Here is a 16,492-nt window from a genome sequence, read left to right as displayed (position 1 = left end):
TTCTGATGGCCTAGAAATCTCATTCAGCTCCAAAATGTGATCTCTCTCACTCCCCAACACTTGAAAAGCGGCAATGCATCACTGTTATGATGCTCTGTGCATGAAATACACACCAGGGTATCTAGTCTCCTAACCACCCAATCTGGAGGCTCAAACTACTCGAGTGCATAAATAATGCAAATAAATTGTCCCACCCAGGTTCACAGCCCAGGGGAATCATTTTGCTAGGAGACTCAGCAGGGGCTCATTTCCACATCTCTCCCGAATGGATCACAGCTTCACAGATGTCTTTGGTAAGTAATTTTGGCAGTAATCATCCCGGATGTGCTGGCCTTTGTGTTTGCTCCCCCTTGCTTTCTGTAAATGGGATGCCAACTCCAAACAGGTGCAAATTTCCCTCCTCAGCAAAATCTGCTATAAAAGGCACATCCACAGCCATTTCAGCTCAGTTCATTTCAAACAATGTGATAAGAAATGTGAGGGCATTGTCACCACAGGTTCATAACAAGAACTATCCTGTCCATTAGAGAAGGGGGATGATGCCCCGCCAGGTGGAAAGGAAACTTCGGCACAATGGGGAAGCCCTTGTCATATGGCCATCTCTGGGTATGGTTCCCTTTTTCCTCTCCTGGAACCCTGAAACTCTGATTCAGAGAAATTAAATTACAGGAATTATAAATTCTTTCTTGACCTCTTCTTCTCAGAAGAAGCCCTCCCTTTGTAAAGATGAGCAGACAGGGAAACATCTGGACATATAAAAAAAATGCTCGTGATCTCAAAAGAAGAGTGCTCTTTTGAAAAAAAGCTTGCTATAGGAGAGAGAGTGACATTTTGTAAAATATTAAATTCAGATTCTCAACAATAGTCAAGAGAAGATTGTACACATGAAAAAGGAGCAATTTGAGATCAGGAAAGACTACTTTTAGGAGAAAGAAGAGTAATTACCTGATGTGAGAATCCAGTGGTAACACTGACTAGCAAGTTGGACAATGCAAAAAGTAAGATAGGCAAACCAGCCCACCGGCTGGGCAAATTCTGGAACTCAGAAAAGAGGCATGCAGGATGGGTTCTGGAGATCGAATAGGAACCCCAAAAAAGAGAACACATCAGCCAGAGAGGAAGTGGTGACAAAATAAATAATAAAAGATAACTTTCCTGAGTTGAGAGAATCCTTGTCTTCAACCCCAAACCTGCACTGAGCACCAGGCCAAAGTATCAAATAGACCATCTCTTTACCATGTCTTGTTTTTTCTTTTTTAATTCCAAATATAAAGAAACATCTTGCGATCATTCTGCCCCAAAACAACAACAACAAACAGGGTACACAGTAGGAGGAAAAAATCCTTTTGGCATCAGACTTACCTCTCAATTCTAAGCTTCAGAAAATAGTGGAGTGGTTTCTATGATGTTTTGAGGATTGTGTGTGAAAAAGGCCCTAACTGCCAAGATATTGTTTGTTCTTACATGAGGGCCACAGAAATTTATTCTCAGTTTTTCAAAGATTCAGAAAACAACAGACATATGCCCTTCTGAAAAAACAAATTATTTTAAGAAGTATTCCAGATTACCATTCCAGATATTACTAGATTTCATTATATAACATTTTCAAATGTATGCAATGTCAAAAAATCCATAAAGTTAAAAGACAAATGAAAAACTAAGACAAATTTATAAAATATAAGGCAACATTTAAATCCCCTAATAGCAAAGAGTTCCTGCATGGAAATAATAAATTTTATTTTTTAATAATCAAGAACATAACCACTAAATAGAAAAATAGTTTCAATGGAGTATTACTTGGCCATCAAAAAGAATGAAATCTTGCCATTTACAAGTACGTGGATGGAACGAGAGGGTATTATGCTAAGTGAAATTAGTCAGAGAAAGACAAATATTATTTGACTTCACTCATATGAGGACTTTAAGATACAGAAGAGATGAACATAAGGGAAGGGAAGCAAAAATAATATAAAAACAGGGAGGGGGACAAAACATAAGAGACTCTTAAATGTGGAGAACAAACAGAGGGTTGCTGGAGGGCTTATGGGAGGAGGGATGGGCTAAATGGGTAAGGGGCATTAAGAAATCTACTGAAATCATTTTTGCACTATATGCTAACTAACTTGGATGTAAATAAATAAATAAATAAATAAATAAACATCCATGCAAAAGAAAAAAAAGAAAAGAAAAATAGTTTCATCTTTAAGAATAACAAAAGAAAGACAAATTAAAACAGCAATGGAATATCATTTATCATCTGTTAAACAGATAAAGATTAAAAAATGATAAAGGACTAGTTTCACCAAAAATATAGTGAAATGGAGATGTTCATTCACCAACAGTGTTTATGTTGCTAGAACTTCTCTGAAAGGCAATTTGATAATACATATAAAGTGATATTAAAACATTTGTGATTTGGACCATTAATTCTATATTTGGAAATTTACCTCTAAAAATGATCATTCGCCAAAGAATCTATATACATGTATTCATCAAAGAATTACTTTTAAGAGCAAACATGAGAAAAAAAATTTTAGAAATAAAAAATTAAAAAACAGAAAATAATTAGAAGGTTGTAGATTGGTATGTTAACACTGGTATCTTTGGATCGTAGAGCACTGGGTAACTTTTTTTCTTATTTTTCTTCAGTGGATTTGTACTTTGTATGTACCAAATATTGTAATCCAAGATTTGGGGGATTGTTGTGTTTTGTTTTGAGCAAATAGCTAAAGAACACCAAAGTACTGCTTTATTAATACTTGTAAAAGCCCTCTGAGGTAGGTATTGTTAGAACGTAACTTCACTGTACAGATACTCAGAGAGGTTGAGTAGACTGCCTAAGGCCACACAGCCAACAGGTGGAAGAATCACTTCCTGTCATTGTCATCTTGAACAAACCACGTAACCAGAAACTCTATAAATGATGGTAGGAACAATCTCAGGCAAGGCCATGCGGCTTCAGTGATCTGAGGGCTGTGCAAACGCTTTGGAGATCTGTGTTAGATTCAACCCAAATAAAAAGGAGATTGACGTGCACTCATGTAGGGCAGTGGTGGCAGCTAAGCAAACTGGTCCATGTTTTGGTGCTTGTCCTCCTTACCCCACACCCAGGCCTCTGGAGGCTGAGGTGAACGGTGCCTCTCACCTTGGGTTTCTCCTGGAAAGAACGGCCTCTCACAAACTCTCACCAGAACTGGCAGCTCGTTCTGCAGTGTGCTAAATTTCTGGGGAAGAGAAAGACCCGCTGAGAAGCCACTTTAAAAGAAATCACTCTCAAAAGCCCAGCAGCTGGCCCCATCCTGGAGTTCTGACAATTGGGATTTGAATTGTAACATTTTTTAATCTGGGATTTGCGACAACAAACTGATTTGAAATCCTGCAACTTGGCATTTGTTGGTTGGGGTTCAGGTTATAGGTATGCCCTGCTTTCTGAAAGTTTGTTTTATGCCTCTTTGCCTTTACAGAAGACCTATATTAGTCCCCTTTTCTTGCCAAGCAAAAGAAATCTAAAGAAGATTTTCACTTTCACAAAAAAAGCTGTTACCATACTAACGTAGGTCTTTGAGAAAAGCAATGTGGCCTAACTTGAGCTTTGGGAACACTCCGCTTTTGGATAGCCAGGGAAACCTGTAGTTCCCACCCCATCCCCTGTCACATTTTGGCAATAAATAAGTAGTGTTGAGAAACGACCATGAGAATGACAATAACATAGAGCTGATGTGGAACACAGATCGGGCATAATAGTAATTGGGATTCATGAATCTCACCAATATGTTGATAATGCGTTGAAGCTAGGGACAACACTACAGTTCTAGTGTCATTTTGTCACCTTGTCGTCAAGCCTCTGATGTTCTAGTGTTCTTAGAAGTTCTCCCTAGGTTAACATTCTTCTTCAAGCTAAAATTTAGCACAGTCATTCCAAGCCTGGGCCACTTCTGTGGAATGCCTTTTATATGATGGAAGATGTGACAAGAATAAAAGAGAGATTTTGCTTAGAAAGTTAGCATTAAAAATGAAGATTTATCAAAATATTATTTCTCAAAATAATACTGTACAAACCACCCCAAGTCTCAATGTCTTCCAACAATCTACATTTCTTCTCACTTGCACATCTGTGGGTTGTCTAGAGTCAGCTGTCCTAACTTAGACTCTGTTGGTCTTGGCTCCAAGCTAAAGATTGGGTCTAGGTCTGTTCCACGTGTCTCTCATTTTTCCTGGTTTTTCCTAGAATCTATCCAGAACATATTCTTTTCATGGTAGTGGCAGAAATGCAAGAGAGCAAGGCCCCCTATGCAAATACATTTGCTGCATCATGTCCACCATCAATGTATTGGTCAAAGCAAGTCACATGGCCATGCCCAAGATAATGGGGAAAGAAGTATATCTTCCCAAAGAGAGAGACAAAAGAAAGTAAATATTTGTAGTATTGATTTTGTCTAATTATAAATGTTAAACATTCAATGGAGAAAAATAAGCAAATAAAGGAATTATTAAGAAATCATTAAAATTCTCCTTAATTCTACCACCCAGAGAGAACCATTTTAACACTTTGGAGTATCAGATTGGTTTTTAAAAGTATTCTTTTAATATTATTCTTATTGGGGTAAAAAAAGAAGATTTAAAGTCAATATTAGAACCAATTTTGAGAGGTTAAAAAAAAAACATCCCCACCATCTTAAATTTAGAAGTATTTTTCCTCTCCTTCCCAAAACTCCACCCTCACTACACACACACACACACACACACACACACACACACACACACACACATTATGTAGTCACAAGAGTAGCAAGTATGCAATTGGCCATTCTTCTTTCTTTCAATTAGCACTAATTATAATCATTTTCCTACATTGCTACTTAGTCTTTACATTCATTATATTTGTCAGGGTTCTATAGTATCCTTTTCAGTATACAAGCCATAATCTACTGAACCATCTGTTCATGACTGGATATTGAGCTGATTCATTTCTGGGCTACTATGGATCACACTTCTTTTAAAAAAAAAAAAAAAACTTCTCATTTTTATTTATTTTTAAAAAAAATTTTTTTAACATTTATTCATTTTTGAGAGACAGAGAGAGAAGGAGAGACAGAGTGTGAGTGGGGAGAGGGGCAGAGAGGGAGGGAGACACAGAATTAGAAGCAGGCTCCAGGCTCTGAGCTGTCAGCACAGAGCCCAATGCGGGGCTCAAACCTACGAACTGCAAGATCATGACCTGAGCTAAAGTCAGATGTTCAACCAACTGAGCCACTCACGCACCCCCCCAAAAAACTTCTCATTTTTAAAACCTATTATCTATACAACCTCCTCATTTGCACAGGGAGTCAGAGTATGCATGAGTACTGTGCCTAGCAGACATCCATGAGGTATGTTGAGTTCTGATGTCTTGTGTTTTGATTGTTTGGCTTTTGGATTTTTTTTTAATTAATTTATTTATTTTGAGGTGGGGGGGCAGAGAAAGACAGGGAGAGAGAGAGAACTCCAAGCACCCTCTGCACTGATAGTGACGCTGGCCTTGATTTCACGAACTATAAGACCATGACCTGAGTCGAAATCAAGAGTCGGATACTTAACCGACTGAGTCACCCAGGCACCCTGATTATTTGGCTTTTAATGCTTGTGGCAAGTAAACAAAATGTCACCAAATACTAACCTGGGACCTGCTGCGTGCCAAGCCGTGTGATAGGGGCTAATGACACAGAGGTGAAGAAGATGGAAAGAACCAGGTCTTCAGAGGGCTTCAGGCCTTGGGGGGAAATGCAGACCAGCAAATTCCAGAGCTGCTGTGATGCATACACACTCCCCACACTCAAGGAAAGAAGGAATTCAGGCAGTTTGGTCCTAGCAGTGAGGAGTGTGCTAGCAGCAGAAAGAGCACACGCAAAGGCTCACAAGTAAGAGGGTTCAGCATTCTGAGAAGTTTAGTGTGGCTGAACTAGATGGTAAGTGGGAGCAAGGTGGAGAAGGTATGAGAAGAGTCTAGGAAGGTGCATAAGAGCCAGATCTCAAAGGCCCTTGAAGCCACATTAAGGAATTCAGAGTTTATCCTGAAGGCAATAGGAAGCCACCAAAGGGTTTTTAACTGAGAAATAGTAGCAGTCTTATTTGAATTTTAGAAAAATCACTCCGATTTCAATAGCAGGATGGATTGGATTGGGAGGAAAACAGGAAAGGAGACTAGCTAGTTGTTCATCTTCTAGTGAAAGTGTCCTAAGCTACAAGAGTACAATGGGGAAGAAAAGAAAAGGACAAATGCAGAAGTTATCTGGAATTAACAGTAGACATGTATTTTTCTCATACCCTTCCCACCCTGTGGACTTTACAGCCAGCTCCTGAAGAGACCACCCTCCAGAGCCAGTGTCCCACCTGGCTGGGCTTTACTCAGGGCTGTTCAGGCATCCCTGCATCTGGAAAGACTGCCTCACTGACTTCACCCCTCTAATGCAGATCTTCCCTAGAGTGTCAAAGCCAGCTTTTGAAGACTCTTCTGGAAGAGTGTCCCCCTAAGAAATTTCTGGTGCCTCTGGTTCTTCTGCACCATACCCCCAACCCCTAATGGTTATGGTGAACTTGTAATTTGTTGTCCAAACCTGAGAGAAGAGGGATCATGACTGATAATTATATGAGGACAATGGGCATTGACCTAGATTGGTCCAGACAAATTGGGATGTATGGCCACCCAACTGATAGCATGAGAGCCATGTATGAAACTGACACCTTGAGTCAAGAGCAAGTGCCCAGAGGGGCATTTCCAGCCCCTAAGTTATCTCTATTTAAAGTAATTTTGGACCTTGAATCAAATCTGAGTTCGAGTCCTAGCTTAGCCACTTATCCTTTCTGAAATTAATTTCCTCATCTAAAAAATATAAATAATGATGACTATCTCATCAGAAATTTGGGATAGTTTTATAATAGGATATTACAAATTGGGGTATTTATTTCTACCTAAGTTTCAACTGAGGCCCCAACTATTCCCACTTTCCACAGGACATACAAAAGAAGGGAGTGAAAATCATTTCTGCAACCTGTAGCTTAAGGCCCAACCTCGGAGGTCTATGAGTTGAGGCAGGGAATGGCTGGAGTCAGCATGGCAGTGGAGCTCAGCTCTCCCCTTGGGGGAAGGGTGAACATGTTTTCCCCTCAGTGTAGGTGACCACTAGCAGACTCAGATAGCTGTCTCCAGAGACTGGGGTCACAAGGGCTGGTGTCTGACACTCTCGTGAATAGTGTAAGCATGGTGACTGAGGCAACAAGATAGAAAGAGTGTGTGTCCCGGGGCAAGTATGTGGACCCCAGGAAGGGAGAGCCAGCCTGGATCATTAAAAATCCTGGAGAAGATCGCCTACTGATGACTTCACTGTGGAGGGTAAACTCCAGATGACCAGGGCCTGGAGCATGAAACCTAAAAGACTAGATGGGGTTAGGAGAATGCACTAGCTGCCTGTGAGGTTAGTCCCATGTTCCCAGCAGGGCCTCTCAGAGCCCTCGTTATAGGGAGCCAGCTTTGGACATCTGCCCAGCCAGAAGAATCATATCTGATTGTACCTCTTCTCCCTCCGCCCACCACCCTCTGTGGTCAGAAGGTTCAGCCATGAATTATTCATTAATTCATTTGACAATAACAATAAGAAATACATCAATATAAATGGCATATTTTTATGACATAACTTTATTTTCCAAAACAAACAACAAAATAAGTTAGAAGAGTAGTTTTCTTTCCCACTTTTGTGAATCTCTTTGGTATCTGCCTATAGATAGCTGGATCCCTATATCTGCTTCCCTCTTCAATCTGTTTTAATATATATGGATGTAGCCTCTTGAAAACTACCCTGTACCCTCATGAGTGAAATAAAAGTGAAAGTGAGAAAGGCAAATCAAGTCTCAGTATTATGATGAAAATAGTGTGCTCATGAACTCCTGGTGAGGGTCTCAAAGGTCCCCAGTGATCCCCCAGACCGTATTTTGAGAACCATTGTCACAGTTTTCCTACTGCTTCTAATGTCCAAATTTTGAGGATTTACAAAAGAAAGAAGTGGTTGTGGAGTACCGCAGTGGCTTTCCAAATTCTTTACATCTATAAATGCCAGGAAAGAGGTACTCTAAGATAAAATGTTTTAGGGTAAAATGGGACTCCTTCAGCATAGTGTGGACTAGCCTCTCAACCCAAGATTTCCAGAGCATATTAGAATGTGTGAGATTCCCCAAGAGAGTGTCCACTGAGAATGCACCCTCTGCCCGTGGGTCTAACTATTTGAGAGTCTTTTAGTAATGTCACCACAAAGGAAGAGAGCCCCCAAACTTTTGGCTAATTCAGCAGATGGAGCCTTGGGTTTCTAGTCAGGGTCAGAGTCAACATTTAGCAGGGACCAATCAGGAAAATAAAAGCATTCCAACCGAAGGGATTTAATACAGGAGACTGGCTACACTGGAGTTGCATTTCATACACACAACTGATTACATAGGTATTAGAACTCAAAGGCAGTTTCTGAAGAGATTAATCATTGCTGACACCAAGGATAGGGAACAAAAAGGAAGATGGGATTTTACCAGAAGCTAGAGGAAGGCATGTGACTGATGCTTGAATCTCAAGGTTCCTCGGGTAAGGAACTGTGGCATACACCCAGCTGTGTGGCCTCACTCAGGGTTCGACAGTGGGAATAGGTACCATCAACCAAAACCCTTCAGGACCCCATGTTTTTGGTGCCCTGGCTTTCTCTCCTGTGCCAAGGAATACATCATATCATCTGGAAAGAGAGGGAAGTGCTGTAGAAACCCAATTACTCATTGTTTCATAATTCTGCCCTTTATGAGACTTCAACATTTCTTGGCCTTTGCTTCCCTAAAAGCAGAAAACACTGCTGCAAATACATCACCCCATCCCAACTGTGCCTATGGAAAGGAATCCACAGTGGTGGGTATCTTTCCTGCCACAGCCTCCTCTTCTCCGCCCTTCTTGCCATCCTCTAGTTAAGCAGTGTGGCACCCGAGAGGCCTGTTTACAGCTAATTAGATTAGGAGTGTGTTCATCTGGAAAGATATTTGTAGTTCAATAAAGAGAGTGTGAAGAATCACCCTACTGGTTCTGCAGAAACAAAGGTTCTGAGCCTCATTCGGCTGAGGGCAGAAAGCTGGTTTTTCCCCTCCTCCCTCCTTAAACAACCCTAGCTTCTCTCTGAGGTCTCCTAGTAGTCAGATCCAGAATAAGCTTCCCGTGCCACAGGAAAGATCTCAACTTAGAAAGATTGCAAAGAAAAACGAGTGGATTTGAAAACACTTTCGTGCTTTTTTTTTTCCTTCAAAGGAAAAACATTCACTGCTTGAGATGTTTTGTTGAGAACGGAAGGGAGGCAGAGAGATCATCAAGGCCAGCATTAGATGCTGCCCTCCTGCCTCTTCCCCATCTGTTCGAAAATTATTTCCAAAATATTAAATGCTGCATTTCACTGAACCAGAATTGCATGACGGGTTGGGGCTGGGGGAAAGAGGAGGGAGAAGAGATTCTGAAATACAATTTCCCAAATGTTTATGTTGCTAGCGAAGGCTGTTGCCTGTACTATTATAAAATCTTAGCACGACCCCCAGCAGGCTGTTGTCTGTAGGGTAAGTAGGCGCAGATTGAATTTCGTGCTGTGTCAAGGACAAAATGAATCCTTAATCTGGCTGCAGAAAATGCATATTCACCCAAGAGCAAAGCGGCTCCAGTCTTTCAAGCCCACATGTGCTTCATTGGACTCTTTGAGATGAGTGTGTAGATCAAATTTGGTTGACCTTTATTAGCCCACAGACCGCACAGGCAAGTATCAAAGCTCTCACCCTGACTCTCCCTAACCTGCCCTGCTTCCTGCTCTCTGGATTTAACAGTGAGCCCAAAGCTTCTATTAAGCATAAAGGCTGATTTTCATGGTGCACATAAAATATGGAAATTCTACCTCGGCTAGATTCATGTCAACTCCAGAAATACTTAAGAATTAGAGTACTTTATTATTATTATTTTTTCAAGATGAGGAAAGACTGTAGTTCAGTAAAATTGGACAAAATTATATTTTCTGCCCCTTAGACACCTTGCCGGCTAGTAGATTAAAGATGCTAAACAGTGAGAAGAGAAGTCTCAATTCTAGTTACTCCTCATTTATTCTGCCCGAAAAAGAGAGTTGTATTCACCATGGTGAATCCTTTTCTCCAGCAGCTATCAGGCCACAAGAGACAGAGTGTTCTATTCCCATTCTCTGTTCACGGGCACAGGCCAGACGGGCTCTTGCCTTGAGGCCGGATCAATGTAATGCCCTTTTCTTCCCACTCAAGGTGAGCGTTTGGGGCTCTTATCTGCCAGCAAAGTAGGATGCTGTTGCAGGCTCATTCTTCTGAAAACATTTGTGATCTTAGCCCTCACTGCCTTCTGCAAGAATTAAAAAGACAAACACCCGGTGTTATGAAGAACTATAAGAGGAAATTATTTTAAGCACCGTACTTCTGAAAGGCATTTATAATTACTCAGCCCATATGCCTGCTCTCCCAGCACATTAGATGGAGATTTGCTCAGAGAGAGGCAGCATGAGTCGGTAAACACCTGTGTGATCCAGCGCGCTACGAAGACTAGATGTAATTTCTTGCCCCCTAGTTAATTATATTTACCACTTAGCTTTGCTCTCCCTCAAGTTCCTCAACCATAAACTGGGTCTCAGGAAACTGACTCATCATAGGAAAAACATTTAGAGTCTTGAATCAGTTAGGATGTGGAAAGAGGAAAACCCTGGCATTTAGAAATAATTTGGGATGACTGGAATTGATTGCTACACTCCAGTCATTCATTAGTTCATTCAGCTAATTCCCTCCATGCCATTCCTTGGGGTAAAAAGAATGGAGATCACCCAGCCTAGCCCTTGCCAAATGCCTGGCTTCTGAGTGATTTCCTAGGGATTTTCTATTCAAGGCAATGGCTCACAGATTGGTCAGATTGGCTAAGCCATAATTCCTAGAAGAAAACCAAGGGGAGCATTCTGAAAGAGAAGGTCCAAAGATTCCAGGAAGAGAAATTGAGGACAGCAACACTGAGCCAATAATTTAAAGACTGATTGATAAAGACCCCGAGAAAAAATAGATCAATAAGGATCAAAAAGGTCATGTTTGCATGTTGGTAACATATTTGAGAGCCAGAAAGAATAGCAGGTGGGTCAGCCCTTCTTAAAAGACTAGTAATTAATCAAGCAGGGTATAGGTTCAGCTGCTGTAACAAAGAATCGCCAAATTAAGTGACTTAAGATGAAAATGTGGTCTCCTTTCATATAATAATCCAGAGGGAAGCACTCCAGGGCTGGCAGGATAGTTCGGCCATCCTCAACATGCAGCTTCCACCTCTGGGTTCACGGTGGCTGCTCCTGCTTTGTTCACCTCCCTCCTGTAGGAAGGAAAAAGGACCAAGTGAGGACACACACATCCTCTGGAAGTATTTGACACAGAGGTGGCATGTGTTACTCTCTTACACACCTCATTGTCCAGAACCCAGTCACATGCTCACACTAGGCTGTAACCGAGGCTGGGAAGTACAGCCATGTGCCCAGCTAACACTGTGGGAGTTCTATTATTAAAGGCACAGAAAATAGATAAGGGTGAACAACTCAGGCCATAGACATGAAAAGCCGTCTCTAACCTCAAGGAGCTTAAAGTCTAGTTGGAAAGATAGATTAACTCACAATTATAATAATTACATTAAGCAAATATTACCATATGTTTACCAAATGCCAGGCATTGTACTTAGTATTATCTCATTTAATACTGAAATGAGGGACCCCTGGGCAGCTTAGTCAGATAAGTGTCTGACTTTTGATGTCAGCTCAGGTTATGATTCCAGGGTTGTGGGATCAAGCCCTACATCAGCATGGAGGCTGCTTAAGATTCTCTCTCTCTGTCTCTCTCTCTCTCTCTTGCCCCCCATCATCCCACTCCCATGCTGACACTCTGTCTCTCTCTCTCTAAAAAAAAAAAAAAAAGCACTGAAGTGACCCCATTATTATGTGTGTTTTATAGATGAAGAAATGAAGACTTAGGATAACTAACTTACCCAAGATAATGCAGTTAAACATGGAGCCCAGACACAAACTGAATACATTGGAGCCTAGAGCAGAAGTCAGCAAACTATGACCCTTGAACCTAATGTGGTCCCTCCCTTTTTTTGGTAAATAAAGTTTCAATGAAACACAGCATGCACATTCATTTACATATTGTCAGTGGCTGCTTTTCCACTACAATGGCAGAACTGAGTAGTCACAGCAGAGACCAAAGCCCCTTTATACTAAAAAGTTGGCCTACTCCACCCTAGTGCTGGCATGTTAGGTGTAATTAGCTAAGCATGCACAGGGTGTGATGAGAGTGAGAAGAGCACCTCACAAAGGAAGGAGGGCCAAAGAAGTCAGGATTTAGCTAATGCTTGACCAATGAGTAGCAATTGATAAGTAAAGACCGCAGAGTAGGAAGAAGAGCTTGTGACAGGCCTGAAGGTCTGAGTGGCCCACAGGTAGTTGAGTGGGATGTGAGAAGAAGTTGGGGCAGTGGGTGGTGCCATGTGGAGGATGACTTTGAATAGCTACTGTAGCCCAAAGAGCAGTGTTTCCCAAACCGGGCCAGTCACTGCAGCCATTTAGGGCACTTATTAAAAATAAATTCTAAGACCCCACCACAAATCTACCCAAACAGGATCCATATCTTAACAAAGCTCCCCAACAAGATTCTAGAATAGACTTCTGAAGATGGTAGGGGGAGTGTGAGAAGGCAGGGACCCTGGCCAGAGGCTGTGGCAGTAACCCAGGACCATCACATGTGCAAGTTGGAAGGATAGAATCAGCGAGATTTTGTGATAGCTTCTTGGTATAAGGTGGAAGAGGGGAGAGGAAGAAAATGAGGTCATTTTTGATGAGCTAGATAGTGGGGAGTGACAGCCCAGTTCTGGCCTGGTCATTAGGTGCCCCCGTGATGGCTTCCCCTGTAGCTTGGCTGTGGACTTTGGGCTTCTAGAGTCTAATGTTTGATGTTACCTCTCAAAAAATGAAAACTACCCCATCCCAGACAAACAGCAGCTTGAATGCTTCAAAAAAATGACCAAACCTTTACAAATGAAGGTATCTGAAGAGTGAAATTTTATGATATGTGTGCCTTGTTGCCTGTTCCTGGCCCTTAGAATAGTTATTTTTTCTGTTTGTGAAAAAATGTGTTCCACTGGCTCCATGAAAGAAAAGGTTGTGATTTTTTTCTGCATAGCAGCAGGACACTTTAAACTCTTGTTTTCTCAGTTTTATGAATTTGGATACAGTTCTTCAACCACTCTAGAAATAATGATGGAAGGACTTGAATTTTGTGGAAGAAATCCAACTGCACAATGCATTTTCATTTGGTATGGGGCGATTAGATAAATGCATCCCTCAACTCATTCATCGAATAAATAAATGATGGGGTTAGACCTTAAATAATAAATAAAAGAAAAGGGGAATGAAAGAGACTAAGAGGAGCTGACAAGGTGAAAAAATAGATTAATAAAAAGAGCTATATTCTGGCAAAATGATGAAAGATTGTTGCTTGCCATTCTGTCCTCTTTATGTCTACTGGTCACATTTTGCTAGAAATCTTTATTTGACTTTCTTCACTGCCCCATAAGGCTTTGGACTGGCATAGGGTCAAAGATGAAATGCTATACGTTTTTTACCTGAAAACTACTTATTTAGCTCTTGCTAAAGTTTAAATGTGCCTTCAATAGGTATCATCCCAGGAGCTGAGCAGTTGTTACTGGTCATAACAATAGATAGAGCAATAGAGAACTGGCATATATGCTCCTTGGGTTTGTTACAGGCAGAGTTTGTTGGTCGTCCTTGTATGTAATAGGATGGATTCAGCTGTGGAATTTTGTATATGGTATTGCCAGTGCTTAAACTCTTTCCCCTGCCCCTTTTTGTCTGGCTCCCTCTCAGTAACCTCACAGGATTCACATGGGATGACATTTCTTACAAGATTCCTTTTCAAACCCCCACATATGAGACAGGTGTCCTTTCTATCACTCTGGACTTCCCTATCACTACCACTAAGAGCTAACTTTCATTGAACACTTATAATTCTAAATGGATTGTCTTTTCAGACCACCCGATGAGATAGGTGCTGTTATTAGACCATCATGTAGACAAAGAAACTGAGATACAGAAGAGGTAAAGAAAGTCTTCAAGGTACCCAGCTGGGAAATGTTTATTTTCTAGACTGTGAGCTCCACAAAGGAGGAACTTACTACTGCTTGGTACAGTGGTAAACAGAGTGCCTAGCACAGGATGGCATTTGATGTGTTTCTCTCTCTCTCTCCCTGTCTCTCTCTCTCTCTCTCTCTCTCTCTCTCTCTCTCTCTCTCTCTGTATGTTTAATGAATTATAGGGCCACCAGGACATCAATAGGAGACTCATTTCACTGTGTACAGGATTCTAAGGTTTATGAATCAAACTCAGAGTTTAATTACATTCTTGAAATTGTCTATATCAAAGTATTAGCTTATGTGAATGATGCTGCCTGACTGAGTAAAGTCTGAGATTGAGAGGCAGAAACCAGAGGAAATATACTTCCCCTGCTCTCCCAGACCTTCATCTGCCAGCTGCACTGGAAGATAAACCTCCAGATTGGTAGTGGTTCTCTGAGTCTGCCTTTCCCCAGCAGATGTGAGGACAGAACAGACGCTGGGAATATGTGAGTGGGGTGTGTATGTATGTGTCTGTGTAGGCTCACATATCATTTCAGTATGTATCCCAAAAATATCCATTCTGTACTCTTCATAAGGTATGCTTGGCTTCCACATAAGAGAAACAGAGAGGAAAAGATAGCAGCCACTCCTGGATTATCTGTAGATTTCTGAACCTTTTACCCAAAGTAGTATCTGAGAGACCATCCTCTCAGTAGACACCCAGGAAGCCTCATTTTCAACAACTAGCCAATCCAGCTTAGCCAAGTTTGTGATTCCATGAGATTTGGCAGCTTAGGGGGAAAGCAAGGACCAGATACAAGGGGTTACTGAAAGCTGAGGTTCTTCTGGCCTGCTCCAAGCCTCTCCCTTCCTAATCCCACCAGCACCTGTGTTCAAATCCGAGCCCCACTGCGTACCAGCTCTGTGACCTTGGCAAGTCACCCAAACTCCTTCTGAGTTCTGTTTGCCACAGTTTTCCTGAGTCCCACGTGGCCCAGTTTCTGCACAGAAAATACAGAGTCCTCTGTGGCCCGGGACCAGTGACAAGAGGTGCCACCACAAAATGGGCTTTTTCTAGTATCTCCAAGTAGATTGAGGTGTGCTCATTTAATTTACTGCTGTTCATCTGAGGCTTGGATGCTTGTTCCTTTTCTAAAAGGTAGTATCCAGCATCTGAGACATGGTAGTTGCTCAAACAGTGTTTGCGGAAGGGACCAAGGAAGGAAGGAAGAAGACTAGCCCCTGCCTCACAGAGTTGTTTGATGAAGTTACACAGTGTGTACAAGTTTCCCGTCTCAGTGCCTGGCACATAGGGGGAATTCATTATTAGTCCTTTCTCTCCTCTGGCCTAAAACGCAGTTACCTGGGAAATGTAGCACATTCAAGCATCATGAAGGAATATACATTCATTTATAGGATTTATTCACATATCAAAGCCTAAAGGAAAGGGACCAGAGCAAGAAAGTTTGTGCGAAGGACAAGGAGGGCCCTTGAAGTTTCATGACTTGGTATTTCTATAAGGAAATGCACTAAGGTAGTGGCGGGAGATAGGAGAGGGGGAGGGTGGATGATGAGACTGAGTCCCAGGCAGTGGCCTGAGAAGGCAGGAGGTCATAGAGCAGGCCTGTGAGATTGAAAGGTGTAGAAATACAACAGATGAACATAGGGGAAGAGAAGGAAAAATAAGAAAAACCAAGAGGGAAGCAAACTGTAAGAGACTCTTAAATACAGAGAACAAACTGGGAGTTGCTGGAGGGGAGGTGGAGGGGGATGGGCTAAGTGGGAGATGGGCATTTAGGAGGGCACTTGTTGAATGAGCACTGGATGTCATCTGTGAGAGATGCATTACTGGGGTCTACTCCTGAAGCCAAGATGACACCGTATGTTAATTAACTTGAATTTAAATAAGTAAATTTAAAATTTTTTCAAAGGAGGGGGAAAAAGGCACAAAGCAGGAGCACAGCCTCATCTAGGCCACCTGCAGGACAGGTGAAATAGTGGCCGACCAAGAGGGCTGGGAGGCTCGTGGTCCGAAAACTAAACAGCGATCTCTGATTCCTAGGCCTTGAGATTCTTGTTCCATTATCAAAAGACCAACCTAAGAGCTATTTTCCTCTTTGAGTAAAACAACAAAACCTGTCTGCTTTGAGAGTTTAGTTCCTGATAAATAAATTTTTAAAAACTTATTTAACTGATGATATTTTTCATATCTTTTTCCAACAGAAGTTAGCTACAGATTCCTCCAAATGATTTTGTATTATTTGAAAATAAACAACTTAGATCTAA

General features: G+C 41.6%; 1 protein-coding gene across 3 annotated transcripts in view; it reads left to right on the top strand.

The window, feature by feature from the left end:
- The window catches only part of AOAH (acyloxyacyl hydrolase), a 167,599-nt gene that overhangs the window by 75,483 nt on the left and 75,624 nt on the right, over nt 1-16,492 (top strand). For all 3 annotated transcript variants that reach the window (XM_060632886.3, XM_060632887.3, XM_060632884.3), the window contains exon 12: nt 199-293. In XM_060632886.3, coding sequence (XP_060488869.1) covers nt 199-293 — 95 coding nt within the window. The remainder of the gene's footprint in view (nt 1-198; nt 294-16,492) is intronic.

This window comes from Panthera onca, chromosome A2 (assembly GCF_046562875.1).
Source record: "Panthera onca isolate mPanOnc1 chromosome A2, mPanOnc1 haplotype 2, whole genome shotgun sequence".
Lineage (NCBI taxonomy): Eukaryota > Metazoa > Chordata > Mammalia > Carnivora > Felidae > Panthera > Panthera onca.
This window is presented reverse-complemented; position numbering and strand designations above follow the sequence as displayed.